We start from the raw sequence: 27,142 nt of genomic DNA on the forward strand, positions 1-27,142 counted from the left end.
AAATGAAATCACATTTGTATGTAGCACCAAGCTCTGAGTAAGAGTGGGAAATCTAGAAAAACGTTTGAACTTGTTTATGGGGAGGAAAAATGGCATGAAGAGCCTTAAAGCCTCAGCAGGGGCCCCGACCCCACACCACCACCCCCATGGGCTCAGGATCTCCCATTTCTGCTCGACCCACAGCAATGAGTCCCTGCCTGAATCTCCATTGCAAGAAAAAGGAAGGAAGTCTCTGTGGTAACAGACTCCAGCCCTGTTTTGCTTTGCTGAACTATGTTTGCCTTGTCCTAGCCCTTTTCTCCTGCCCCTCAAAGCCTCTCCCATCTGCTGCTCTATTACTGGGGACAAATACAGAACAACAGTGGCACCAAGTGGGAACCTCTAGGAACACAGCAGCAGAAGCACAACGCATACACTGTTGGGAAAGAGCCTTTAGAGACCTGGAAGTGCTCTCCTTTGGGTCTTTATGGCCTTAGTATTTAAGTACACCACTTTTCTCCTAAAATCAGCATTCCTCCAGAGCCATTTCCCACATCAGTTCTGGAATCTCAGCTACAGTGTTTTCCCCTTTCTTTTCTCATTCCTAACCAGCACAGAAAAAAAACCATTTCCATTCCCCAAATAAACACCCAGGGCTGAATGTAAAGGTCTTTGGATCCCACCCTGCAGCAATGAGCTTCACATGTGAAGACTCGTGTCACAGGTGAAGCCTATATCAAGTTTGCAGCCTCTTCCTCCTTGAGTTATTTCTTAGATGGAGGCCTGCTATCCTGGGGCACCATCGTGCAACCCTGTGCAAGGCAGGTACTGCTTTGGGGCTTCTAACTAAATGTGTTGAACAACTGGGAAGTACTGCTGAACAGCGGGGGAGCAGGTCTAGTTCAGAAGAGCTTCCTCCATCCAACATTTCCTTCATGTTCCTGTGAAGTTCTGCCAGTAGAGTTCTACCAGTAGAGCTGATCTCTCCTACAGCAGCATAGCATAATAAATAAGGTGATTTGGAGGTGAGTTATAGGCCTTGGGATGCAAGGAAGGCGGGAGGTAGAGGGATCCATCCCCTCCGGTGCCCTCCAGCCTCTGTGCTCTCCATGAGCCTTGTAAGCAGTTAGCCTAGTTTTGTTTGACTAATTAATAGAAAAGTGAAATCCTAACAGATTAAAGCTAACAACTGTGACACGCTGTTAGAATTAAGTGTAAAATCAATGATTGTCTTCTCATAATTACGACTCGTTTCATTTTTAATGGTTTTAATGCATTCTGGTGTCCTGACGTGAATCTTGTGCCTTTCCAGATTAAAAGCCCTTCTGTTACGGTCTGTGACCTTGAAGGGTGTGATTCAGATCCACCTCCCACAGCAGTGTCCCCCTGCTAGGTGCATGAGTGGAGAGCCAAAGGAACGGGGCAGGACCAAAAGCACTGCAAGCAGGGATGGAACGTGGATGCAATGAGCAGACTGCAAAAAAGGTGAGGGGAAACTAGAGTTAATCACACAGCTTGATAAAACTGGTTACCATTAAGAGATAAAATAGTTAATATGCATCAGGGAGGTGTGATGTGGATAGATTGTCTCGTAGATCGGCTATGAATCCTACTCAGCCTCCAGAAACACTGGCTTCACCCAAACTTTCCTCTTCGCATCAGGAGCTGGTGACACTTGCATCATCCTGGTGTCCCCGTTGGGTGGTGGTGCTGCTGCCTTGCTGGGGGCTGTAACAAAGAAGGGGTGAGACTCTTCAGCAGGGTCTGTGTGACAGGAGAAGGGGAAATGGTTTCAAACTAAAAGAGGGAGATTTAGACTGGAATAGATGGAAAAAGTTGCTTACAATGAGGGTGGTGAGGCCCTGACATAGGTTCCCCAGGGAGGTGCTGGTGTCCCATCGCTGATGACACCCAAGGATGGGTTGGATGGGGCTCTGAGCACCTGATAGCACTTAGGATGTCCCTGTTCTTTGTAGAGGGGTTGGACCCTTTGTGGATGTGCTGATGGAGATGCCCATAAGGTCAAACAGCATTTCAATCCTCTTTGCTCGTTCCGTGTGCCCCAAATCACACCCCCCTCATCCTCTGCAACCTCTGGTGTGAGTGTGGAGGAGCAGAGCGGGAACAGCCGCATATTTCTGGTTACTTTTAACAACTTTCTCTTTCCTTTTTCTATAGGGCCCGTTAGTATCCCTCCAAAAAGAAAGCAGCACGAGGACAGAATCGTGAATTAAAGCAAAAAGCGGGAGCGTGTCTGCCCCGATCCCGCACAGCTCTTTGTGCCACGTCCCCCCCCCTCCCCTCCATTCTCATTGTGCTTTTCCTGCAACCGCCGCCTCCATCCCCATGGAAACTATGGGGCCACCCCCCGGGCGGAAAGGGCAGGACGAGAGGGGACAAAGGGAGACGGGACGGGGCGTGGGAGGAGCGGGGGAGTGGGGCCGGATCCCAAAGAGAGGGCAGGAAGGGGGGAGGGGACAAAAGTTGAAGGGGAGAGGATGGGGAAAGGCTTTGGGAAGCGCTGGGTTTCTGTGTGTGCCCCGAGGTGGAAAAAATGTTTTTGTATTATTATTTTTTTACTTTTTTTTCTTTTAATTTTTCTGAAACATGGAAGAAAGTCGCAAAGTGAACATGAAGGAAAAGGAGATGGTGGAGCTGAGAGCATCGGATCGGTCTGAGAGCGAGTAAGTGATGGGGGAACCCTTTGGGAAGGGCTGGAGCATTGAGGGGGCACCGCCGCCCCCCACCACGATGGGTTGGGGACAGTGGGGACCCCGAAGAGGGGCAGGTTGAGCCCACGGAGCTGGGTGGGGGTGGGAAACTGAGGCACAGCCCTCCCTGCTCCACGTGGGGCTGAGCACGAGGTGGGGGGTGCTGCTGGAGAAGTCGGGTTAGGGATAAAACGTGATAAAACGCGACGTGGTGAGGACACGGTGCTCAGTCTGATTGGTATTCCTTGGAAGAGAGATCCCAGCTCCCTTCACCAGCCTTAAAAATGTGCCCTGAATTTATGAAACGCAAATGGCTCTGTCCTCCTGGAGGCATCAATCTCTACCATAGGCAGAGGGCTTTTTTTGCATCTCGCAGTGTTGGTGGCATGCAGAGATTGCTGATATCGCTCTTCTGCAAGGAGCAAAGGCAGAGGGACTTTCTTCTTTCTGCGTGCTTCAAAACAAAGTGTGGTTACAGCGGGCTGTGGAGCCCAGGGTGCTCTGAAACACTGTCTTGCCCACGAGGTTGGCGTGGGAAGGTCTTGAATGCACCTAGGACTGTACAGCTGTGCATGGAAAGTGATGGGTAATGGTGGGATGCATCTGAATCTGCATTCTGGCTGACTTCGAGTGATCAGTTGTGCAGGCTGAGGGGTGTGTGTGAGGAGGATGCTGTGAGCCCCAAACATGAACTCAAGTGATGCCTTGTTGGCGTTGTCATCACTCAGGGCATATTATTAAACACTCTAAAACCCCTGTGGGGGGAGAGAAGGGGAGAGTTTTATCCTTCTTTCTTGTGTTTCCAGTCCTGTATTCTGGAAAGTTTTGCCCAGCTCAGTCCCCATCTCCAAAAGCTGCTGAGCTCTGTGCTGACTGAGTGCAAAAGTTGCTCCATTCCCAGTACTGTGGTGAGAACTAAAGTTAGGTTTGATGTATTTTTTTTTCCCTCAGGTATGCCAAGGCAGTAGAGGGATGGTGCCAACCATGTTGTCCTCGAGGAGCTGTCCCTGGTCCTTGGGTTGCACTGCTGGGGGTGGTGATGTACGGGACCCAGCAGTGATGCTTCCAGCATCCTGCAACTGCTCTGCTCCACCTGAACAGTAGGACTGAGGGGGGTTGAACTCAGCACCCCACAAAGGGGATTGGATTTGGGAGTTTCTACTGCGGTCTTAACTTTCACCACCTTGGTGATGTCATGCTCTGTCTCGTAATGAGGCATTAATTATGAAGGGGAACCAACCCAGAAGTTGTTGCTGATGAATGTCTTTTAAATGAGTCCAGACAGTGCTGCATGCAAAGCCATGAAGACGTTGATGATGTTGAGAAAAGGGAGGAAAAATGTCATTAAGTCAAAGAAAGTAGGCAGCAAGTTGGAAAGATTTGGGGAAAATTGGAGCTGTCTATAAGGTGATCAGTTATTTTGGTTCCCCTGTATCGCTGTACATGGCATCTGTTCTTCCCACCTACAGCAAACTGGTGCTGGGTGGTAACTGGGGCTGAGCTGGGGGATGATTTGTACTTTGCTTGGATGCTTCTGCAGCTCTTTCATCCCCATAACATTTTTATGTGCTGGGGACATATTGTCCACACTTGACAGCAAAAATGGTTTACCTGCATGTGTGCTGGTTGCTCCAGACTCCATTTTTTGGGGTTTTTTTTCCATTTGGAGGTAACAGTGGGACAGTCAACAGCTTGGGGAAGGCAGGAAGGGACAAATTCCTCCCTAACTCCATCCACCCTCCGACCTGTAAGGGTGTCACCTTCCAGAATAAATTGGTGCCCTCTCTTCCAATGAGAAACATGCAGTGTGGTCACGGGCTATGTGAAATTTGTTTCCTCTTTTCTGCTTAACCTCAGCACTTTATTACTTGGTCAAAGATTTATTGGATGGCATTCTTTAAGCTCAGCCCTTATTCACCCTGCTGGTAGGCATTTTCTTAATGCTTTCTCAAGGTGTAGGTGGGGTTACGGCACTACAGTTGGTTCACGGAGCAATTTATCTCAAGGACTGTTGATTTACTGGACGTTTCTCTAGCAGCAGAAAGTTTTGTGTGGTAGAAGTTCAACCCTTGCCTTCCTCCCCATTCTTTTCAGCCTTTTTCCAAGGAAAAGCAGAACAAAGAGGTGGGGGAAAGCTCTGGATCCAATTTCCCATCTGCCCTACTGTACTGCCCGTTCTGTAGCATTGCCATTCAGAGTACAAATCTTCAGCACCCATTAAAACCCATTTGATTAAAAACCCACTGAAAAACACACATCAAGACAACTAAAAACTCTCCTAAGAATCACTGAGGGTGAAATGCTTTGGATTCACCTGGGACGTGTTGAGACCATTGGTTCCACGTCACCTTGCAGCCCAATTTCTCATTGTTTAAAAGGATGTTTGGGAGTAAACGTTGCTCCAGAAACTGTGGGGTTTAGAAATGCAGAATGTGGGTCATTATAGCACGTGCAGAGCTTCATCTGTTGTTTAGTAAAAGCTCAGAGGATGCAAAAGGGTTTCGTGTTGTTTTGACACCTAAAATTTTTCCTATGGGAGAAGAATTAAACCCTTGATTGACAGCTTGCTTAAAATGAAGCACAATGGCTGTGTTTTCTTTTATTTCTCTACTACAACCACAGGTTTCTTTGTTCTTCGTCGTGACAAACAGAGCTTTTTTACTGTCACTGTTTGGCGTCGTAAGCTAAATCCTCGTTCATCTTTTTTTCTTCTACGATGAGGTTGGTGCTCTGGGAGACGCAGCCATTCACTCTGCTCCAGGATTTAGCTCTACCCTCGGTTGAGCCAGAGATGCTGCAGAGAGGTTGCCAGGGATGCAGACACAATCCTACCTCCAGGTTTTTGCTGCATCCCCGCTGCCGAGCGAGATATGGATCATACCCAGGATTATCACCCATCCGAGTGGAAGGAGGGGATGTCGAGAGATGTCGGGTTGCAAGGGAGATGGATCTGGGCACCAGGTTTTTGTGCTGTCTCGGTGCCGTGCAGTGGGAGTGGGGTGTTGAGACCCCCCCAGTGATGGGGGGGTGCGGGATTTTTCAGTTCTGGTGCCGATGCTGTGCTCATGGTGAGGTCTCTGTGGCGCAATGGACGAGCGCGCTGGACTTCTAATCCAGAGGTTCCGGGTTCGAGTCCCGGCAGAGATGATCTCCAGGCAGGTGTCTCTTTTATTTTATGCATATTCCTCCATAAATCCCCATCGGACGCCTTTATAACGCCCCGGGAGGATTGACGTGGGAGATGATGACTTTTCACGGCATCGTCTCCGCTGCTGATGCTCATCGTGGTTGCGTGCTCCCCATCCAACGCGTGTTTCTTCCGTCGTATTCCCCTTCCCTCGTTCCTTTTGGTAGCTCCTGGATGCTTTGATGTTTTAACCCTATTTGTTCCCCCAGGACTTGTCTGATGCTTTAAGAGAACCGCTGTGTTTCCAGCAGAAATCCAGTGGTCAGGCACTGGTTTAGACCCTTGCGTCAATATTTCCTTTGATAAGTGTGGCTTGTCTTTGTATGGACAAAGGAAAAAGAACAGTAGGTCTATATTCTGAATTCCTACCTTACATAAATCCTTTGCAAATGCTCTTGTTTTTCATTTTTTTTCATGTAGAAGATGCACGTTTGCTGGCAGCCACCTCCATATCCCCATGGAGGTTCATCTTTGTAAGCAGTAAACATCGTCGAAAGAGAAAGATCCGTACTACAATAAAGCTTCTTCCCACTGTGACCTTGGAAGACTTTTCTCCACTGGAAAAGTGGGTTTCTCTTCATTGGTGTCAGCGAAGATTTCTTTTTTTCTGGGAGGATGGAAAGAAAGTCTGAAGAAATCATGCACGTGAGCTCAGACTCGAGGTCCTGCCACTGTCAGGGGGTGACTCGTAGATGGAGCCAAAAGCAGTGGGGAAGGAGGGCAGCAGAAGTCTTCTGTGAGGGGTTTTCATCGCAATCCCCTTCGTCTGGATGGAGGGGAAAAAGAAAAAAGGCCAACAAGTGCAACGGCAACCCATGAGGGCTGGAATCTCCCTGGAACAGAGAAAGCATCTCAGTGGGGTCGCAGGAGGCAGAGACTGTGGGTTCAAAGATCATCTGCCGTGAAGTGAGATGAGGGGGAGAAAAAAAGTTGTCCTCAGGCAATTAGGGCAGCACGGAGGTTTCCTTTTGGTCTTCCTGAAGTATTACTGAACCAAACCCCATTTCCTTCCTTTGTTCTCAGAAGAGCATCTCCACACAGAGGACATCTCACCTCTGTGTGGGGACACCTAGAGCTAGATGTGTGGTTCAGATGGTGGTGAGCAGAGCTCTGCTTCTCCTGGGTGAGTGCAACCATGAGTGCATCATGGGTTCCCATCAGTCTTTGGGTTTTCTACCTTCCCTGGCTAGGAGCTGCAGGACAAAGGGTGAGGGTTCAGCTCAGCACTGTGTATCCAATTGCTCACTCCTCCACAGTGGAACTGAGGAGGAAAAGATGTAAGTCATGGGTTGAGATCGGTTGGGTCAGCTGTCCTGGTTCTGGCAGAGCAGATTCCTCCAAGGAAGATGCACCCTGACAACTTCCAGGGGAACTTGTATTACACCTTCGAATCAAAATAAAGAAGAAAAACCCTATTTCTTTTTCATTTCTTTTTCCTTTCTAGAGCTCTTCACCTCCCCAGTGCTGAGCGTAGCAAGCTCAGCAGAGCCCCCTGAAGGAAGCCCCCTCCACCTGAGCTGCATCACACACCCTCAGCTCCTTCAGATCCCACACTGTCCTCTGGTACCTCTCCTATAGAAACAGCACAGTCCTTCGTGGTCTCATGACTTCCTTTGAGTATCGGGTGCCAGCAGTGGGGCTGGCAGACACGGGGTCCTACTCCTGTGAAGTGCGGACAGAGAGCTCCAGCATCCAGAAGCGGAGTCCCCCGGTCCCCATCACCATCAGACGTGAGTGTTTGGGGTGCTGGGGAGGAGCAGCCTGGGTGGGGGGGCTTCAACCTGAGCTGCTCTGCATAGGTTGGCAGCACCTTCACATGGCTGTGCAATGGCCAGGAGCTGGATGCGGGTTTGGGGATGGTGGCTCATCCATACCATACATTCTCTGCTCAGATCTTACACCTCTTCCCACGTCCTTCCAGTTGCTACCACCAGAACCTGCGGTGCTCTGAGGTCCTCCCCTTTCACGTGAGCCCTGAGAGGGTGTGTTTGGTTCCCAGGTGTCTCTTCACATTTCTGCAGTCGTGTCAGAGCACTGCTGCTGCTGGCAGCGCTGAGGACCCTGCTGCTGGGGCTGGTTGTTGTCCACGTCCTCACTGCAGGGAGCAAAGAGGCGAGAGGAATGAAACAACGAACGGCTGCGCCCATGGATCCATCTGCACCCATGGATCCATCTGCACCCATGGATCCATCTGCACCCATGGATCCATCTGCACGAGCATCAGCTGCACTCCAGAGGTGGATGTTTGAGGGATGCCTTAAACCCACTGCTGTCTCTGTGAGAGCACCCAGGAAGTGAGCGGAACGAGCGAACCCACATCCCCTCCCCAAACCTGACCCACGTTGCCCAATAAAGCATTGCTGAGCAAACTCACAGCACCCTAAAGACCATGATGACAACACTCCCCCCCACCAAGCCCTATACTAACCAAGGGAATTTAGGAAAAAAATACAGAAAAGCTGAGCTTAACAGCAATGCCTCTTAAGGGCAGGCTAATCAAACTCCCCCTTCTTTTTTATTTCTGCTGAAACCCACTTCCCAGCACTCTTTTCCCCCGTGGGTTCAGCATCCTTTTGATGCGCGTTCCCCTCCGCGCTGAGCCGGGAATGTACCCGACGGAATCTCCCAGCGGCCCTTTCGTGCCTCTCGTGCATCTGATTGGTGCAGCGCTGTGGGTATATTTGCATGGGTCCGCCCCTTTGGCCACACCCACTCCTCCTGCCCAACCGGAAGTCGTATTCCTCTCGCTGGGTCCGCTCTGTGCTGCAGCTCTCTATGGTCAACGGTCCTCCACTCCGTCTTACTCGTGCAGCTGTGCCCTGGGGACCCCTGGAAGCCCTCCAGGGCACCCGCAGTGTTCCTGGGGGTTCCTCCAGGGATCTGTGCTGCTCTGGGCAGCGGTGCCAGGGTCTCACTGTCCTCTGGGTAAAGAATTTTTCTCTTCTCACTTATCTCTGCTCTTTAATTGGGAAGCTGCAGGTGAAGTGGCAAGCCAAGCAGAGAGGCACCAGTGGCATCAGCAGTGTAGGGAAAGGGTGTCCTGCTCTGCTCCATGCTCCTCGGGTCACACTTGGAGTGCTGTGTCTGCTCTCATTCTTTGCTATTCAGAAAGGCTGGAGGTGGAGTGGAGGGGGTCCAAAACTGAACCATAGGATGCTCCAAGGGCTGGTGAGGAACTGGACTTATTTAGCCCGGAGAATGGGCTCAGGAGACCTCATCTCTGTGTCCCAGTACTTGATGTCTCCAAAGGAGACAGGCACTCCTCATTTACGGAGAGCCACGTACAAAAGACAGGGGCCAACAGGCACCAGTGGCACTGGAGGAGATTCCAGTTGGACCCAAGAGGACAATTTTGTTACTGTGATAACACTCAAATGCTGCCATGACTCCCCAGGAACGTGGTGGAAGTGCTGGCAGGACAATGCCGTGCCTTCCGTGCAGGCATTGCACTCAGCACTGTTCTTCCACGCTGTCACACACGACTGAGACAGAAAGTCAATTGTTAGTCACTTTATTGGCAGGAGTTCATATTTACAACAGAATAATAGGAAGTAGGAAAGAACCTAGTCATTACAAAGCTCCTCGGTGTTTGCACAGCTTTTACAACTCGGGATGGCATCATCCATCTGCTGAAAAATCTGTGTATAAAATCACAGCCGGACTAAAAACAGAGATGACTGCTTCGTGCAGAGGATGTAACTTCCAATGCGGTGACGGTATCCTTTTCTTCATCCGAGCCGTCATGTCTGCAAAGAGGGGAAGAGGTTAGGAAGTGATTCCCATGTCCTCTCATTGTGTGTGGAGTGGACTTGAGGCCGTGTGGGAGTTCAGAGCACACCTGGGTGCCAGCGGGGTTTGGGCTCCGGGAACGCAGAGTTCCCCACACTGGAGACTGCACGATGGCTTTGGGAAACACCCTAAAATCCCCTTAGGTTTTTCTCGAAGTTCTCATGGTGATTCATGCTGCTTTGGCTGTTGTTAGGACGGAGCTGAATGTCCACAGCTCTAATGATTGTGGAAAAGGTGCTTCAGAGCGCTGCTGCTTTGGGGAGAAATGTGTTTTGCTGGCTTAAAGGGATGCTTGGAGCGAGTGCTTGAATGCTGCGTGGCTTTGTACCTTCTGCAGAGGGTTTGGGTGTCATAGCAGGAGGTGCAGGAGGCTGAGGAGGAGGAGCAGAGGCAGGTGGCACTGGGGGGGTAATCCCACTGAGTCCGAGAACTCCTGGGAAGTCAATGAAAAGAAAAGGGTCAAAACCAGCGTGGTTTAGAGCACTAAGAGCAGTGGCAGAATTCATGCTCTGTCCATCTGCCCTACCTTCCTGCCGTCCCCCTGGGCTTTAGGGGGAAATAAACGTGCCCAGGAGCATCCTTGTTGGGATAATCCCTTTGGGGAGTGTCCCTGTGGAGGGCACCCCAGTTGGGAGCATCTCAGCTGGGACAATCTGCATTGGCAGCATCCCAGTTAAGACAATCCCTATTGGGAGCATCCTAGTTGGGACAACCCTTATTGGGAGCATCCCTCTGGGGACTCCCCGTGTCAGGAGCTTTGCAAAGCTTCGTTTCACTCAGAATTTGGGGGAGCAACACCGTCTTTTGCAGATCCCTTCCCCAAAGATGGTGAAAGAACAGCCCGTGCTGTGACAGCGTAACACAGCAGTGGTGTGGATGCCCTTTGCCCCAACACACCGGTGCTGTTCAACAGTTTCAAGTCGACATTTTAAATCCATTTATCCCTGCAATGAAAGAACCCTTGTTTGTTTTTGTCTTTTCTTCAGATATACAAAGGGAAAATCCGACTCACCTCACCTTCATAATAATACATGGTGTACACTGTGGGGATCAGCGTGGTGTTTTCAGAGTAGTATTCTGCAGTTGCGTATAAGTAATCACCTGGAATGAAAGCATCACCCCATGAGCCCATTTCACATCAGTGTTCAGTATAACCCTGTCTGCTTGGCAGGATGCGATCTCAGATGTTAATGAGCACTGCTGGGAACAGAGCAGCTCCAGCAAAACATCTCCAAATTGTCCTTTGAATCCTCTTTTCTACTGGAGACCCCCACCCCACCCCTCTATTGTCCCGCAGTTGGCCCAAAGCAAAGCTTTCTTACCGAAGTGAGATGCGTAGTCATATAAAAACTTTGTTATTTCCTCTTCTCCTATCTCAGCGTTTCCTAAAAACCAAAAAAAGAAACAGTTTGTGTTCCCCCGGCGTGAGCGGAGCTCTGCGTGGTGCTCTATGGGATGTGGTTTTGCGGGAATAGTTTCACTGATTTATTGGCACTCTGTGCTCCCATATGGGAGTAACAGATTCCAGAGCTGGCTCATAATTAAATCAAGGACGTAGAACAAAAGATATCATGTTACGGACTGCAGCGGCGTTGTGTTTTCCTGTATTTTAGGAATGGATTTGCAGAAAAGGAATGGGGCAATGGGGTTATGGAGCGCGTCCCCACTGCCCACATCCATCCCGGGTCCCCTCGCGGAGCTGTGAGCACTCAGTTGGCATTTCCTCCGTGCCAAGCTGCTATAAATAGACATACACACACAACTTGATCCAAGCCACAGCGAGCCCTGCTCGTTTCCCTTCTCCAAATAGGACTTTTGTATAGGGAGAGCACAACTGGGAATGGAAAATTTGACTCTGTTGCATTCATGATGTAGTGGTCGCATCAGGGCCGGTGGCACCCATGGGTGCCCCTCTCTGCCCCACGGATCACACTGCGCCCTGAGCCTCCCCAGCCTGGACCCGATGCCTCTCAGCATCACACCCCACCACTGGGGAGTGTGAGGATGCTGGAGCCCATTTCTCTGCCTCTGACAGCCGCTCACATCCCACTGATCTCCAGTTTTTGGAGAAATTCGGAGCCAAACCCCGAGCCCGGTGTCCCCTCGGCACGGCTCGCACCCACCCACCCAACATCGTTCCCCCATGGCCATGGGAACAGCTCCGTTCTTTTTGGCTCCAGTCGGATGAACTCCCAGCGCGCTCTCCCCACGCTTTCTGAGAAAGCCGTGCTCTGTATTTACTCTGGAGCCACGCTAAGAATAATACGGGAAATAATATGGAATCGCAGCAAGGAGCTTTCACCCTAAAATCCCATTTAACCCTTTGTAGGATGCTCAGCTCCATTTCTTCCCTGCCTGGGAAGCAGGAGCAGCTCCGGGCGCTGTCACTGCCCTGCTTGGCTCAGTTCTACCTTCCCAAGGCACAACTGGAGAAGTGCTGTTTCTTCCCTCGCCCTTACAGCTCTCGATTGCATACGGAGAATTAATTCGAGTGCAATGTGGGAAGCATCACAAATTGTCAGGCTTTGAGAGCACGCTTTGCTGTGGCACAGAGCTCCCAGCATGAATGCGCCGTGCTTTGCTCGGCTCGATTTTGCTCCCCGATCCCTGAGCAAATGCCCCCAAACCCTTCAGCCCCACACAGCAGCACAACCGCCCCGAGCTGCAAAGCAGCAAATAGGAGGAAAAAGAAAAGTGCCTTTTACCCAATGCAAAATGAAGAAGCAAGAGTGACGCCCATACAAAGTTCATCGTCCTATACGTTCCAGCGTAGCCCTCGGACGCTGCTCTGCACTGCTCAGTTCCTCAAGACGTCCCAGAGCCGCAGCTTGGAGGCAGGAAATGACACTGCGGGGGGCTGGACAAGCAGCCCCCGCGCTGGGATATAGGGTGTGGGACACCAGGACCCCCATACCACGCAGGGTCAGGTTGGGCTCTGAGCTGTGCCTCTGAGATGATGCTTTTGGGGCTGGAGCTGCCAGATGCAGTTCCTGCTCCCTTCGACTCTTCGGGGTTTTTTTTTTGTTTCCAGCTGTCATTTCACTTTCTGCTTCTGTTTCCCCGTCAGAAAGAAGAAATGTAAGCAGGTGGAGGGGTCAGAGCCTTCTCCAAAAAGACAGCAGAACACAGAGTGGACTCAGGTGGAGGGGAGAGGAGGAGCAGGAGGAGAATGTGGGGGGTGGAGGCGATGGGGTGCACGCCGGGGCTCCCAGAGCAATCCCTATGTGTTACACAGCGGGGAGAAGTGGGTTTTATGGGAACAAAGATGCTGTTCCCATCACAGTTTGTGCCCTCACTGGGACGGGTGCAGCCATGGGTGCTGGACTGCTGTGGCTCTCGGGGTTACATGAGGTGGATGGTTTGGGGGTGCGACAGGAAGGTCCCTGCGCACCAAGAAACCTCCGCCAGCAGCTGGCCGTGCTAAATGAGACCATTTACAGCTAAGAACACAACAAACCGAGCCTGGAAACCTCTCACAGCCACACAGCGTTGCTCCACCAAAGGGACTTTTTGCATCGTTAGATGAAACTCAGCAAAAGGTTACAGAGCAGAGGAATGCGTGGGCAGGAAGCGAGCATCCCCAAACTACCCCCCAGATCCTCAGCCTCTCCCCACTCCAGCCTTCCCCACCCCCCCTACCATCCCCAACCCTCCCCTCCGCTCCCCCTAAATCACCCTCAAGTATCCCCAAGCCCCCCTGCCAAGCATCCCAACACCTCCAAGCATCCCCAAACCCCCACACGCAGCCCCAACCCCTTCCAGCATCCTCAAGCCCCCTAGCAAACACCCCAAACCTCCCCACATCCCAACTGCCCCCACCAAACATCCCCAACCCCCTTTATTAAGCACCCCAATCCCCCCTAAACATCCCAGTTCCCCCACCCACCCAAATGCCCCAAACCCTCACCCTCAACAGCTTCACAACCGAAACCTCTACCGTGGCCAACATCTGATATCAGATTCCAGTTGGGAGGAATCCCAGCGGGACGGGGCTGGGAGCTGTGTCAGCAGCGCGGGAGCCAGAAAAGAGTTAAAACGTTGTGTTTTTGGAGCTGGTGGGAAGCACATCCGTGAGGATTCTGGTAGCTTTCATCAGAAGGACTGATGGGGTGGGAAGGAGAGCTCCTGGCAAAACCTCAAGGCCGGATTCAGAGGGATTTTTGCAGGCTTAGGGCTGGGGTTGTTACAATCTGAGGATGCCACGATCACAGCGGAACATAATCAATGAAATTCAGATTTTTGGGGGGCAATGGGGCAGTGCAGGGGGGCGAGCAGACCCTTAGCACCACACTTGGTACGGGGCTGAGTGCTCATGTGCACATGTAGGAGTACTGTGGCCAGGGGGTGCACCCAGGGGGTGCACTCAGTTGCTGGATGTGCTGCTGCCAGTGCCCCATATGAGAGCAAAGCCCACGGAGCTCAGGATCTGCTGCCTCCCACCCAACGCCGCTGAACCGTTTTTGCTTACAACGTGCATGCAGGTTTTCTGGAGGAGTACAACGCTCCCTCCATGCTTTGGGTTTTGGCTTTTTCCTTTTAGGTTTGTTCTTACCCAATTGTAACAGGGAACAACAGCCGAAGGGCAGCCAAGTAACGTGGCCAAGCCCAACGTCTTCCCCATCCCCGCTTCCATGCTCCTATTTCAAATCTAACTCCCATTTTGCATACGCTGTGCAGTTTAGATCTTTTTTTATGCATGAGAGCTCCCGTGCTAAAATGAATCTGCAAAAGGTCAAGGGGCAGAGAGGTGCCCAGTGGTGAGAGCCATGCTTTGCAATGCAGTGTGAGCCAAACTAGGTGGGTTTTGCGGGAAGAAATCACGAAGCTGCAAGCTCCTCCTCGGGGCATCCAGGCACTGTGCTGCACACACCGCAGCTCATAGGGTCACAGAATCCCACGGGTTGGAAGAGACCCCCCCCCCCAGGACCATCAGTTTGGGTCGTGGTAGGGGCTCTCTGCTGCAGATGCACCAGGAAGGTGTGCAGGATCCCACTGCACTCCTCTGCTTTAAGGATGCATCACGTCATTTCCCACCTTTCATGGGAGGAAGCAAAACTCGAAGAGAGATTAAAATCATGAAGCGGGTAAATGAGGCCGTCCTGCTCACAATGCCATTATGACATTCACAGGATTCCTGCGGAAGCAGCCACAGTGGGGTGAGGTGGATGGATGGGGCCACTCCTATGGGACACAGCAGGGAGGAAACCCGCAGCCATTCCTCCGGTGGTGCCGGGATGGGGACAGGGATGGGGACACGGTGTGGCAGGGACCGGTGGGCACGGAGCTGGGGACGCTTCCCACTGCATCTCCCAGGGATTTCTGCTCTTTCTGCAGGAATTTCTACCCCAAACAGAGCTTTCCTGCCCTTCTCTGCTTTGTAAACAGTGGTGGCTTTGGGCTGGGCTGAGCAGGGCGAGTGCAGATGTCACGAGCGAAAAAAAAATGCCATTTTAAACGGTCATTCTCAGGGAAGAAAAACCAACAACCACAAACCCAAGGCACTGCAGGTTCCCACTCCTCGTGCCCACATCCGCTGCGTGTGGGGGTGTACCATCTCCACGCCACGCTGCTCTGTGACAGCTTTTAGGGTGAGACAGGCTCAGCCCCGAAACCACATGTTGGAGCCATTTGCTTTGCAAGCGCTGCCTGTCCTCTCTTAATTAAACACAGCCCCTTTCTCTCCCGGGTGGTTTCCAGGCTGGAATGCACTCGCTTCCCTTCTTCTCCCCAAGGAGCAGCTGCTCAGTGTCACACGGAAGAGCTCAGGGCTTTCCCACAGCTCCGCAGCCTTCGGCCCCAATGTTTGGGAGCAGCTTCCTCTTCAGGATTACCCCTAAGGCACGGGAATGGTAAAGCAGGGAGGAAAGGGGATGCACTCAGCACAGGGCTGTGTGTGTGAGCAAAGGAGAAATTGGGGACCCGAGCACGGGGAGCACTGTGAGCATCCCCAGAGCAATGCACACCGCGTGCTGTGGGCGCTCTGTGTTGCAGTGAGCCAAAGGTGGGGAGAAACTGAGCTTTGCTTCATTCCTGAGCTTTGAAAGGACTTTTCCCTCTTAAATAGCAGTTCCCAACAGCTGTCGTGAGGGGTAGCACGAAGCATGATCCGGTGGTGGGGGGGGGTGGGCTGATGGTTGGACCTTGCCACCCAGAGCCATCACCCATTGGGCTCTTAGGGGGTGCGGAGGGGGGATGGAGGCAATCTGAGGCTGCTCGGGGTGCCCTGGGGGACAATGGGGGGAAATGGGTGGCAACAGGAGGATGTGGGGGGATGATGGGGGACAATGGGGTGTCAGTGAGGGGCAATGGGTGGCAACAAGGGGATGCGGGGGATGATGGGGGACCATAGGATGTCAGTGAGGGGCAACGGGGGGATATGTGGGGATAATGGGAGACAATGGGATGTTGGTGGGTGGATGGTGAGGGACTGTGTTGAGGGACAATGAGGCCCTTGTGGGGACGATGTTGGGATCAGTGGGGTTTGGAGGTGGCAGTGGAGGGATGGGGTTGTCCTCGAGGGGGGGACACGCTGCCCCCCAGGTGTGTGCACAGCGGGACCGGGGAGAGGGGGGGGAAGTGTCCACAGTGACAGAGTCGGCGGCACAAGGAGAGCTGCTGCACGCACACCTCTCACCCTGGCAGGACCCACGGACAACGTCACCCGTCCGCGCTGCCCAAAGACAAAGAAATAAACGCCTTTAAGCGTCAAAAAAAACCAAATAAACCCCCAACCCCTCCACCCAAAACCCCCAGCACGGGCCCCGCTCTGCGCGACCTCCCGCCGCCAGGGGGCGCTGTCCGCCCCGCACACACTCTGCCTCGGCCTACAATTCCCGTCGTGCCCCGCGCCCGCCCCGCTCGGCCCCACGCGGCCGCCGTCCTTCCGCCGCCCCCCGCCGCCATGGGGGCCGCCGTCTTCTTCGGGTGTGCGGGCATCGCCTTCGGCCCCGCGCTCGCCCTCGTGCTGCTGACGGTGGCGGCCGAACCGCTGCGGGTCATTATCCTGGTGGCGGGGTGAGAGAGGGCCTTTGTGGGGAGGTGGGGGAAGGGGGGGGGGGGTGATGGTGAACCGTGGTGGTCGTGTGGGGACTGTGGGAGCCGATGCGGGGGAGCTGGGATAGTTGAGGGGTGAGGGGGGTGGGTTTAAAGCACGCTGGAGGGGCTTGAGTAGGTCCGTGGGGGGCGGGGGGGGGGCCTTTGTGGGTGCGGGAGGGCGGGCAGGGACGCCCCTGGGACGCGGGAGCCCGGCCGTGCTCTGACCCGCCCTGTGCTGCTTTGCCTGCTGCTGTACTTGGGGAAGGTCTGGTGGCACAGCCCCTCGTGCCCTTCCCCCCCCCCCCCCCACTAGCCCCCTCCCCAGGGGAGGTTTCGCAGCAGCTGTGTCCCACAGCACCGTAGGGGTTGGTAGGGAGCTTTGGAAATCATCGAGTCCGACTCCAGGCTGCAAGTTTTTGTTGCTGCAGGAAGGAAGCACGATGGCCATCGTGGTGCTCAGTCAGTGCCCGGGTCATGGCTCCTGCCACGGCTTTGCTGCCTCCATGGGTTAATGCAGGGGTTCACTGGGAAGGAGTCAGGAGTGGCTCTGAGCCGAACCTTCCTCGCAGTACTCATCTTTCCAAGGGTAGGACCTTCCCTGAGCCTTCCAGGGGTGCAGCACTGAGCGCCTTTCCCTGCTTCCCAGGACAGCAGTTGTCTACAGAGAAGGTTGACGTGGCCCTGAGAGACAAAAGGAAGATTTCTGTCTCCAGATCTGTTTGATTTTCAGCTGTGTGCTTCTTAGGCATGTTGTCATGTCTCACGTGACAGTGACCAAACAACAGACTCTGCCATCAAAAACTTCCCATGCTGCACATGTGACCTGGAGCCAAGACAAACCACAGCAGCAGCTGATGACACAGCATGCCATTGCTGCATGATCCTTCCCTCTGGATCCTGAGTGGAAGTGCTGCTGGGTTCTCTGTCTCATCTTGCTGTTTTCTCTCCACAGAGCGTTTTTCTGGCTGGTGTCCCTGCTCCTGGCCTCTCTCATCTGGTTCATTTCAGTCCATCTCAGCGACCAGGGCAATGCCAGGCTTCAGTACGGCCTCCTCATCTTCGGGGCCGCCGTCTCCGTCCTGCTGCAGGAAGCTTTCAGATTCGCCTACTTCAAACTGCTGAAGTAAGGGCCCTCCCACGGGCAGCACTCCCTGACCCTGGGTCTCCTCAAGCTGTGTACTGAGCCGTTTTTTCCAATAGCTGTGCTCACTGCTGACCTCTGTTTTTAATCCCCAAAGTTTCTTCCTCCTTAGGTGTTCTCCTTCACTCCAGGCTTGCTTACAACCACCCCTTCCCATCCTGTTTGACAAAGCTCAGGCCAGATCCCCACGCAGGCCCTGTTCCTCCCCACCTCCTCACTCCACTCCTTCTCTTCTGCCCAAGCAGGAAAGCAGATGAAGGCCTGGCAACGATCAGTGAGGACGGACGGTCGCCCATCTCCCTCAAGCAGATGGCATATGGTGAGCACAGAACCAAGCAGGCGTCCGGCGGGCACAGCGTGCAGCACAGCCACAGTTGGTCACAGTTTGTCTCCTCTGCAGTGTCAGGTCTGTCCTTTGGCATCATCAGTGGTGTGTTCTCAGTCATTAATATCCTGGCAGACTCCATCGGGCCGGGCATCGTCGGGATCCACGGGGACTCACCGTACTACTTCATCACCTCGGGTGAGGCTGGGGGCTGGCTTGGTGCTGCCCTGCCACTCTGGGGAGGCATGGTGAGCTCTGAGGGGGTCTGTGTCACCCTCTTCCCGCAGCGTTTCTCACCATGGCCGTCGTTCTGCTCCACACTTTCTGGGGAGTGATCTTCTTCGACGCGTGCGAAAGACGCCGCTATTGGTGCTTGGGGCTGGTTGTCGCCAGTCACCTCGTTACGTCGGGGCTGGTGAGTTTGGTGTGCCACAGCAGGCTACCTCTGTCCCAAAAGCTGGCCCCCAGCTAAAGCAGACATCACCAGATTCCCATCTGGGGACGGGGAGGTTATTGTAGGGACCCCTGCTGGAGTCTGAGGATCCCTCACTGACTCAGAGTTGTGGGGCAAGTCCTGTCCCCCTCGTGAGCCTGCTGTGGTGCGCCTGGGGGACGTGGGGTTTAAGCAGGGTTAGTGAAGGGCTGTGGGTCAGCTGGAGGATTATTTGCTAAGCTCCTGGTGGGAAACTTGTAGGCTGGAGTTTTAGCCAGGCTTACTGGAGCACCACCGTGCTTGGAGGCAGCTACACGAGAAGAAGGCTCCCCCTTTCCCCACACCCTGGGGCCATTTCAGAAGGGCCTTGGAGGTGCCTGGGGGGTGGCTGGTGATGTTTCTAACTGTTCTCTGTCCCCGCAGACATTCTTGAACCCTTGGTATGTGGCCAGCCTGGTCCCCATTTACATCATCACCGTCTGTATGGGCATCTGGGCCTTCTTCACAGCCGGGGGCTCCTTCCACAACATCCTCAAGTGCCTCTCCTGTAAGGGGTGGGCTGGGCAGGGAGGGGGGTCTGACATGGGGGTGTTAACTGCTACCCAGTGGGATTGTCTGTGGTCTGATATGTGTGTGGAGCCAGGAGTAGGACTCCGTAATCTTTATGGGTCCTTTCCAGCTCGGGATCTTGTACGGTTCTGTGTCCTGTGGGCATTTTGGTGGGTGCAGGGAGGACTGTGGGCTTTGGGTGCCTGCAGCAGCAGCTGAGGGGGGTGGGATGGGTGTCACACGGACCTGCCTGCCCCTCACCAAGCAGCAGCCACATCTCCTGGTTGCTGGGGGACTTAGGTCAAGCCACAAGCAAACGCCCCACCCCAACACAGCCCTGCTCCCTCTGTTGCTAAACACTCACCCTCTTCTTCTCTTTTCTTTCCTTTCTGGACTGTTTCCCCAGGCAAACAGGAAGATGACAGCAGAGTGATGATGTACTCAGCACTGCAGGTGCCTTTTGAGGACTGAGCAGCAGCCCTGCCCGCCCGCACCGCCTCAAGATACCCAAGTGCCCTGTTTTTGGCAGCTGGGAGCTCTCGGTACTGCCTTCACTTATGCTGAGGCTGTGGGGCTCCGAGCGGTGCCAGGGCAGCCTTGGGAAGCTGTGCTCCTCTGGAGCTTTCCTGCCACCCACTCTGGGCACCTTTTGGGGCAGTTTCTGTCTGGTGCCATGCTGCAGCCTCGTGGGCACCTCTGGCCGTAGCGCTCCCACTAGCTTCGTTAGTGACTTTCCATTAGACTTTTCTTACAGGGTATCTGCAGGGCGAGTGCTGGGAGAAGATCCAGGTGCCCCTGGGGCTGCTGCAGTGCCCCCCAGGCATGGGAGAGGACCTCCTCCCTCCTCTTCCCCAGTGAGGGGCTCTGGGCTGTTACTCTGGGACCGTCCCCCTCCCCAGTGTTCAATCCTGGCTGTGCAGCCCACGGTCCCATTCCCCTTTTGTTTTTGGGGTGATCTTTGTTGCTTTTGGGGCATGGAGCCCCCTGTAACCAGCAAGGGGTGGGGGCTGCTGTGCCCTCCCCAGCTTGCTGCTCTCCCATTCTGTTTTGTTTTGGGTTTTGATTGTCCAAGTGTCTGGGAGCTGCTGTGTGACCGGGGGAGGGAATGAGCCTGTTAAATTATTTTTTTGATTCAGAGTAAAACCCTTTTAATAGTGATGAGTATCCATGGCACCGAGATTTCTGGGATGGGTTGAGGTGGGGAGAATGGGGTCAGTGCTCCCCAACCTGCTCTGCCTCCACCCCCCCAGCCGTGGGGGTTGGGAAGGGACTTTACTTCCAGTGGGGGCCCCTCTGTAGGGCTGAGCCCCACCACGCTCTTCCTGGGGGGGACTCTTCCCAACTCAGGGACGGTGGCTCTCGTCCGAAGCCGCGCGGCGGGAGGAGGCCTTGAAAACAACGTCCTGCTCCTGTGTCCTCCGGGTGCTGCCTTGCAGGAGAAGGGCCAGGATGAGACCCTCCATGAGGATGTGGGGAGGGGGTGGGTCCCAGTATCATCCCCCCCCCCCCCCCCCCTTTGGTGGTGAGGGTCCCTCAGGGGGCTCTCACCGGAGCCGTTTGTTCACGAAGTGTATGGTGAGGAAGAGGCCGAGGCAGCCGAGGACGGTGCCAAAAACGATGGCGATTACTTCACCTGTGTGACCCCGCAGAGGGCTCAGGGCAGGCAGGGGCCGTCCCCACCCCTGAGAGCCTCCGTGGTTGTGCTTTACCTGTTGAATACCCCTTGGGACCTGCAAGAGAAGAGCCAGCACTGAGCATTGAGGGCTCCAGTGCCTTTGTGGGGTCCCTTGCATCCATCCCCGCGCTCAGTTCTCACTGCTGGTGAAGGAAGCCAGCACTGGACGCTGGTTGAGGTCCTGGGGGTCCCGAAAATTGTCCTCCAGACGCTCAGCTGAGGGCTCATCGGCTGCTGTGGCATACAGGGAACCCTGCAGCTGCTCTAGCTGCAACAGGAGTGGGGTGACTCAAGCTCTGTCCTCACCCCAACAACCCCAAAAGCCCCGAAGCTGTACCTGCACCGTGCTGATGCGGACGGGCTCCTGGAAGACGGTCCAGATCACGCTCTGCAAGCAAGGCGGGGTGGTCAGGGACCCGTTGTAGCGGTAGTAGCGGTCCAGGTGCTCAGGCAGCAGCTCCTGCACGCTGAAGGAGGGGATGGACGTTGCCTGCCCTGCAGGGGACAGCAGCGTGGGGTCCCCCTGCCTGTGCTGTCTCCCACGCACTGCCCTCTTGCTCGCACGCTGTCTCACCGGCGTAGCGGATGCTGCCCAGATGACTTAGGATGTTGGCATAGGCGGCGTTGGGCTCATCACCAACCTGAGGGGAATGAGGAGGGGCTCGGGGCCGTGCCGCAGGGCTGGGGGGTGGCAGGGGGCTGTCCCCCACCCCGTACCTCCAGCAGGATCCCAAGCACAGCCAGCCCAGCCGCATGGTGCTGTGCCTCGCTGGCGTTGGCGTAGCGCTCCGCGTCGTAGTGCACCACGTGCATCTGTGGCAGCGTGGGGCCGGGACCCCTGGCTGTTCCCCGTGTCCAATGCCCTTCCCCTGCCCCTATCCTGCACCCGTTCTGTGCTGATTTCTGCATCTGGAGCTGTTGGTGCACCTGACGCCCTCACCTATGCCCATCCCCACACCCATTCTCATGCTGATTCTTGCACCCAGATCTATCCTTGCACCCGTTTCCCATGCCCACACTCGTTCCCATACCCATTCCCATGCCATTTCCCATACCCAGACCATTCACCTACCCATTCCCATGCTGATTCCTGCCCCCAGACCCATCCCTGTGTCCATTTCCCATTCCTACGCCATTCCCATGCCATTTCCCAGACCCTTTTCCCATTCCCATCCTGATCCCTGCACCCAGACCCATTCCTGTGCCCATTTCCCTCACTTGGACACATTCCTGTACCTGTTCCCATACGATTTCCCACACCCAGACCCATTCCCGTGCCAGTTCCCATACCTCTTCCCACACCCAAACCCATTCCCGCACCTGTTCCCGTGCCATTTCCCACATCCATACCCATTCTGGTGCCCATTTCCCACACCCCGACCCATACCCGTGTACTCCCTGTACCTCTGCAGGTGCCCGGTGCCCATCCAGGAGATGCTCAGCCCCCTCGGGATGACCACTCCGACCCCAGTGGAAGTGGAGCTGTGCAGCAGCGAAGCTCCGGGGCAGCCCCCCCAGGCGCAGAGTGGGCGGCAGCCCCAGCACCACTGTGGGGAATACCACGGGTGGGAGGGGGTGGGCTGAGTGGGACTGTGACATGGGGACCCCCAGCACCCCCCCACCAGACCCCGGTCTCACCGGTGTGGCCGTTGTTGGTGAGGCTGAAGGTGGGGACGAGGGGGTGGTCGTACCCCATGGGGCGGATGGGGGGCAGTGAGGGGTCGGGCACCGCCCGCTGCGTTGCAATGTCAATAGGGGATTGGGATCGGCCCCCGCATGCCGGGTGTCCCTCGGGCCAGTGGTGCTGCCCATGGGGACCTGTGGGGTGACAGCACTCCTCCATAACAAGCCTGGAGCACCGCATGAACTTAAATGCTGTTGTTTCCCCCCCCAAAAAAACCATTTGTCTTCCCCCAAAAACCGGCCCCGTGGGGACATCGGTGACGTCCTCAGCCTGGTGCCACCTCTAATCTGGGGACATTTTTCCAGCTGGTGAAGCAGGGACAAAGGCGTCCGCTCAGGCGACCTGCTCTGACCCCACAGCAGTGGCACCCGTGGGGTCCCCGTCCCCATGGAGGGGTTTAGCGGGGATTTGGCCGGGGCCGGACCCTAATTGGATTTGGCAACCGAAGCGGGGCCCAGAGCCTTACGTAAAGGAGCACAATGGGCCCATTAGGGTCTTGGCACTGGGGGGGGCTATACCCATCCAGCAGCCTCCTACCATGGGGGGGGGGGAAGCCCAGGTTATGGGGGCGGCCGCTCACTGAGCATTTTCCCATTTTGGGGGAACCCTCTGCTCTGTGGCAGCACCAGGGTCAGAGCCTGGGTTACAATGAGGTGTTTGGGGGGGGGGGGGAATGGGGATTTGGGGTGGGGGGAACCCCGGGTTTCACTGAGGTGTCTGGAGGGGGGAAGTGAGGATTTGGGGTGGGAATGAGGCGCCCAAAGTGAGGATAGTGGGGAATTGGGGTGGGGGAGACTTCAAATTCCATTGTGGTGCCGGGGGGGGCTCACCCCAGTGCTGCTGCACAAACCCCACTCACCCTCGTACGTCCAATGGGGACCTGTGGAGGAAGCAGACGTGTTGGGGGACTCCGTGGGGGGGGCGGGGGGGTACGGGGCTTTGAGGGGGTCCCCCAACCCTTCCTCAGTGCCCTCCCATGGCCACAGGGGGGTTACCTCAATGGGGGAGGGGGGAGCTGTGAAATGGGGTGAATTCTTGCAGAAATGGGGGGGGGTGGGGGGGGGAAGGCACTCACCAGCGGGCAGCGCAGGGCACAGGGCCCCCAGCAGCAGGAGGGCACGCAGCATGGTGGGGGGAGCAGCAGGGTGCTGCTGCCCGGCCTTAAATACCCCCCCAGGGAATGCCCCCCCCCCTCACCTCACCCTGGGAGGGGGGAATGGGACAGGGAGGGATTGTGGAAGGGAGTGGGGGGGGAGTGGGGAGGGGGGCAGGCGGCATGGGGGTGCTGGGGGTGGGGGGGAGTACAGAGTGAACGTTATGGGGGTGGGGGGGGATCTGGGGGGCTCTTTGTGTTGGAGGGGGTGTAGGGTTTGCCGCTTGGCGGGTGCATGGGGAGCACTTGGGGGGTAACTGGGAGATACTGGGGGGGGGGGGGGGGCACGTGGCGACTGGTGGGATAGTGGGAGGCACTGGGGGGGGGCACTCAGAAGATTCTGGGGGAGTAGCGGGGGATGCTCGGGGGGGCACGTGGGGGACTCTGAGGGGAATGGCTCAGACAAAGCCCCGCCCATCACCGCGCGCGTTCCCGCGCCCCTCACGCGCGTTCCCACGCCCGCGTACGCCACGCCCCGCCCCGCCCCGCCCCCACGTGGGCGCACACGCGCCTGTCCCCCCCCCACTCCATTATGTAACGGCGCTGAGGCGACGCCGAGCTCCCATTGGCCGAGACGTCCGCGAGCCGGGCCGGAGCCGCCGCCCATTGGCTGAACGGAAGGTGGGCGGTGCTGTGCTCCGTCCCGTCGTGTCGGCGGGACTGGATCGCGCGTGGGAGCTTCCCGTGGGCTCCCGAAGCGTGACCCGGTCCGGCCCGGCTTCACCGTGACCTCCCCCCCCGCCCTCCACCCCCGGCGCTGTATCCTCCGCCCGGCAGGGGGCGCTGTGTCGCGCCGCACGGCCGCCTCACCACATGGAGGGGCGTGGCCACGGCCCCACCCTCCCAACCAATCGCCTGGGGGCAGCGTCCGCATTGGGCACGGCGTGCGGCGGCGTCAGCCAATCAGACATAAGGGGCGTGGCGGAGGGAGGTGGTTCCGCCCACTACCGGGGGTGCGACAGCCAATGGGAGCGCAGGAGGCGGGGCGACGGCGGAGGCACGTGCGGCCGCGCACGTGTACGCGTGGGGCAGCTGCAGCCGGGGCGGAACCGGCGCCGGTGCCGGGACAGCGCCACCGGGAGCGGGACGGGGACGGCGGGACGGGGAGAGCGGCACCGCGCGGGCACGGCCCCGCCGCAGCGGCTGCCGCCGGCAGGTGGGTGGGTGCGGGGCGCCGGGAGAACGGGTGGGGGGGTACCCGTACCGAGGGAGGAGAACCGGGAACCGGAGGGTGGGGGGGGGATGGGAGTATAAGGGGCGGGGGTTGCCGGGGTGTGGGGGAGGGGGAGAGGGTTGGAGCCGCTCTGCCGGGAAAGGGAAAATGATTTAAGAAAAAGAAACAGGAAAAAAAAAAGATGAATGAAAAAAACGACAGAAAAAAGGTTAAAAGAGAAGGATTTAAAACGGCAGGAAAAAAGGTTAAAAGAAAAACGATTAGAAAGGAATCAAAAGGGTAAAAGAATGAAAGGTGAAGACAAAAAAGGATTATAAAAAAAAAGAAAGGAAAGATTTGTAAGAAGGACAAAAAAAAACCCCAAAGCAGATGCGGATTGTCGCTCCCCCATTGATTTTTGATTTCCCCCTTTCCTTCGTTTCCAGGTGACTCTGACCCCAGGAGCTGCGTTTCGGGGCCCCCATGGAGCCCTCACAGCGCTCCCCAACTTCTCGTGATGGCATTGGCACTGAGGCCGCCCCCAGAGCCCCCTCAGGGCTCCCCCGCTCTGAGCGGGGCCGCAAGAGGAGGGCGGGGGGAGACCCGGAGCTGCCCCCGGTGCCACGCGGTGCGAAGCGGCCGAGGGAGGGGGACGGGGGTCCCCGGCACAGCACCACCCCCCCCAGCGACGGTGACCGCCTCTTTGCCCAAAAAGTGAGTTTTTTGAAGGAGATGACCCCAGAACATTGTGATGTGGGCTGGAGATCGGCCCCTAGAGTGCTCTGCTTCCTGTTCCTCAATGTGTGGTTTTGGGGTGTTGGGATGGGGGGGGTTGGGGGGGGCCTCATGGGGATGGTGGCCTTCATCCTTCTCCTCCTCCTCCTCCTCCTCGCAGTGCCGGGAGCTGCGGGGCTTCATCCGCCCTCTGACGGAGCTGCTCAATGGGCTGCGCATGGGGCGCTACGACAAAGGTGGGTGCCCCAGGACCCCAAAACAACGGGATGGGGATTTATGGCATGAGAGTTCCACCACCACATCCCCATAGTGTCCCCAATGTCCCCCCATGGGACGGGGGCTTACAGCACAAGGGTTCCATTCCCATGTCCCTCTATGCAGCAACTCCAAAACCCCTCCATAGCACCGGGATCTGTGGTATGGGGTCTCTGTCCCTGTGTCCCTGTGTCCACTCTGTGGGACAGGGATTTATGGCACGGTAGTTCCATCCCCACATCCCCACGGCGTCCCCAGGATCACCCCATGGGACGGGGATTTATGGAATGGAGCTCCATCCCTGCATCCCCACGGTGTCCCCAAACTCACTGCATGGGACGGGCATTTATGGCACGGGGGGATCCCACCCCACAGGGCTCAGCAGCTTCCAGCAAAGCGTGGCCATGGACAGGATCCAGCGGATCATCGGCGTCCTGCAGAAACCCGAAATGGGGTGAGTACCCACACCCCAAAAAAACCCAAAACACCCCCAGGATCTTCTCTCCTTGAGAGGCTCCGCAGCCCCCAAAAGCTCCTGATGTGGGGCTGGGGGCTGACGGGCCCCCTCCGCCCCACAGCGCGCGCTACCTGGGGACCCTGCTGCAGGTGGAGGTGATGCTCAAGGTGTGGTTCCCCCACGTCGCCCCCAAAGTTGGTCCCGAGCCCGACCCCGTCAGCGTCCTCCTGCTGCTCCGCGACCGCCACAGCGCACATGGGGACAGTGCCACATCGGGGACGTCGGGGGTGACATCAGGGGGGACAACAGAGACAACACCAACAGGGACAACACAGCCTAAGTGCCCCCTCCCTGCCCGGACTGGGGCCCCCACGCCCCCCACAGCACCAGATGTGTGACCGTCCCCAGCGCCGGATTCTCTCTTCATTTTGGTTTTTGAGGTTGTTTTTTTTTTGCCTTTTTCTGGTTGGTTTTTTTTTGTTGTTGTTGTTGTTGCTCTTTTTTTTTTTTAATTTTTTTTTTAATTATTACTATTGTTTTGAAAGCGGGGGCAGGAGGCAGAGCCCCGGCCCCGGACTGCGAGAACGACCTTGAACGAAGCGGATTTTTGGGGTCCCTGCCCCAGCCCCATAAACACACAGCAGGGCTGCCCCCCCCAACCCCGAGTGTGGTGCCTTGGGGCCTCGCTGCAACCCCGGGGGGGCACAAGGGGACAGGGGGATGGGGGTGGGGGGCGGGCCCCCCTGCAGCAGCACAGCCACCCCCCAGCCTCGTGCCTTCCCCGCGGGGTTTTGGGGCGCGACGCGTTCCCCCCGTGGGAGCAATAAATGGCGGTGGAGCGGCCAGGCTGGGCTGTGACAGTGTCCTCTGTACTTGCTGGA

At 56.1% G+C, this 27,142-nt stretch overlaps 4 protein-coding genes, 1 long non-coding RNA gene and 1 other non-coding gene across 7 annotated transcripts; 4 read left to right on the forward strand and 2 right to left on the reverse strand.

Moving 5' to 3' along the window:
• Nucleotides 1–5,763: 5,763 nt before the first annotated feature.
• TRNAR-UCU (transfer RNA arginine (anticodon UCU)) lies at nucleotides 5,764–5,837 on the forward strand. The gene has a single exon. It is a non-coding gene; the product is annotated as a tRNA-Arg (tRNA).
• Nucleotides 5,838–6,492: 655 nt separating this feature from the next.
• FCRL6 (Fc receptor like 6) lies at nucleotides 6,493–8,175 on the forward strand. The gene is given in 10 exon segments (XM_065751625.1): nucleotides 6,493–6,564; nucleotides 6,566–6,652; nucleotides 6,654–6,722; nucleotides 6,724–6,818; nucleotides 6,820–6,877; nucleotides 6,879–6,936; nucleotides 6,939–6,975; nucleotides 7,245–7,407; nucleotides 7,409–7,607; nucleotides 7,877–8,175. Coding segments are annotated over 10 exon segments (1,137 nt in total).
• A 2,528-nt stretch (nucleotides 8,176–10,703) lies between these two features.
• On the reverse strand, nucleotides 10,704–12,613 carry LOC136058277 (uncharacterized). Its single transcript, XR_010623126.1, has 3 exons — nucleotides 12,372–12,613; nucleotides 10,989–11,051; nucleotides 10,704–10,767 (listed from the first exon to the last, which is right to left on the reverse strand). It is a non-coding gene; the product is annotated as an uncharacterized LOC136058277 (long non-coding RNA).
• A 3,936-nt stretch (nucleotides 12,614–16,549) lies between these two features.
• On the forward strand, nucleotides 16,550–20,307 carry APH1A (aph-1 homolog A, gamma-secretase subunit). 2 transcript variants are annotated; one of them, XM_065751635.1, is made up of 7 exons: nucleotides 16,550–16,680; nucleotides 17,654–17,824; nucleotides 18,088–18,161; nucleotides 18,243–18,365; nucleotides 18,455–18,582; nucleotides 19,024–19,147; nucleotides 19,556–20,307. In XM_065751635.1, exons 1-7 carry the CDS (start codon nucleotides 16,568–16,570, stop codon nucleotides 19,618–19,620), a joined length of 798 nt encoding a protein of 265 aa, XP_065607707.1. In that variant the 5' UTR covers nucleotides 16,550–16,567; the 3' UTR covers nucleotides 19,621–20,307. The 2 variants fall into 2 exon arrangements, with proteins under 2 accessions (XP_065607707.1, XP_065607708.1); XM_065751636.1 differs by having other exon boundaries at nucleotides 18,303–18,365.
• A 103-nt stretch (nucleotides 20,308–20,410) lies between these two features.
• CA14 (carbonic anhydrase 14) lies at nucleotides 20,411–26,194 on the reverse strand. The gene is made up of 11 exons (XM_065751634.1): nucleotides 26,135–26,194; nucleotides 23,368–23,388; nucleotides 22,463–22,642; nucleotides 22,229–22,371; nucleotides 21,542–21,637; nucleotides 21,399–21,465; nucleotides 21,162–21,319; nucleotides 20,966–21,092; nucleotides 20,859–20,879; nucleotides 20,698–20,782; nucleotides 20,411–20,574 (listed from the first exon to the last, which is right to left on the reverse strand). The coding sequence occupies exons 1-11, from the start codon at nucleotides 26,148–26,150 to the stop codon at nucleotides 20,493–20,495; spliced, it is 996 nt and encodes a 331-aa protein (XP_065607706.1). The 5' UTR covers nucleotides 26,151–26,194; the 3' UTR covers nucleotides 20,411–20,492.
• Nucleotides 24,731–26,659, forward strand: CIART (circadian associated repressor of transcription). The gene is made up of 5 exons (XM_065751637.1): nucleotides 24,731–24,817; nucleotides 25,261–25,528; nucleotides 25,710–25,785; nucleotides 26,180–26,258; nucleotides 26,383–26,659. The coding sequence occupies exons 2-5, from the start codon at nucleotides 25,298–25,300 to the stop codon at nucleotides 26,657–26,659; spliced, it is 663 nt and encodes a 220-aa protein (XP_065607709.1). The 5' UTR covers nucleotides 24,731–24,817; nucleotides 25,261–25,297.
• Nucleotides 26,660–27,142: the final 483 nt, after the last annotated feature.

The sequence above is a fragment of the Cyrtonyx montezumae genome, unplaced genomic scaffold (assembly GCF_038088225.1).
Source record: "Cyrtonyx montezumae isolate F1298 unplaced genomic scaffold, pur_monq_1.0 scaffold_76, whole genome shotgun sequence".
NCBI lineage: Eukaryota > Metazoa > Chordata > Aves > Galliformes > Odontophoridae > Cyrtonyx > Cyrtonyx montezumae.

What these genes read in the sequence shown, in the direction of transcription:
- APH1A (XM_065751635.1), top strand. Translation starts at nt 16,568, where the DNA reads ATGGGGGCCGCCGTCTTCTTCGGGTGTGCGGGCATCGCCTTCGGCCCC. An exon ending in GTCATTATCCTGGTGGCGGG is followed by an intron (nt 16,681 to 17,653) that starts GTGAGAGAGGGC and finishes TTCTCTCCACAG; the next exon opens with AGCGTTTTTCTGGCTGGTGT. An exon ending in GTACTACTTCATCACCTCGG is followed by an intron (nt 18,366 to 18,454) that starts GTGAGGCTGGGG and finishes CTCTTCCCGCAG; the next exon opens with CGTTTCTCACCATGGCCGTC.
- CIART (XM_065751637.1), top strand. Translation starts at nt 25,298, where the DNA reads ATGGAGCCCTCACAGCGCTCCCCAACTTCTCGTGATGGCATTGGCACT. An exon ending in ACCGCCTCTTTGCCCAAAAA is followed by an intron (nt 25,529 to 25,709) that starts GTGAGTTTTTTG and finishes TCCTCCTCGCAG; the next exon opens with TGCCGGGAGCTGCGGGGCTT. An exon ending in CTGCAGAAACCCGAAATGGG is followed by an intron (nt 26,259 to 26,382) that starts GTGAGTACCCAC and finishes TCCGCCCCACAG; the next exon opens with CGCGCGCTACCTGGGGACCC.
- CA14 (XM_065751634.1), bottom strand. An exon ending in CACCAACAACGGCCACACCG is followed by an intron (nt 22,372 to 22,462) that starts GTGAGACCGGGG and finishes TATTCCCCACAG; the next exon opens with TGGTGCTGGGGCTGCCGCCC. An exon ending in GGCACCGGGCACCTGCAGAG is followed by an intron (nt 21,638 to 22,228) that starts GTACAGGGAGTA and finishes ACGCTGCCACAG; the next exon opens with ATGCACGTGGTGCACTACGA.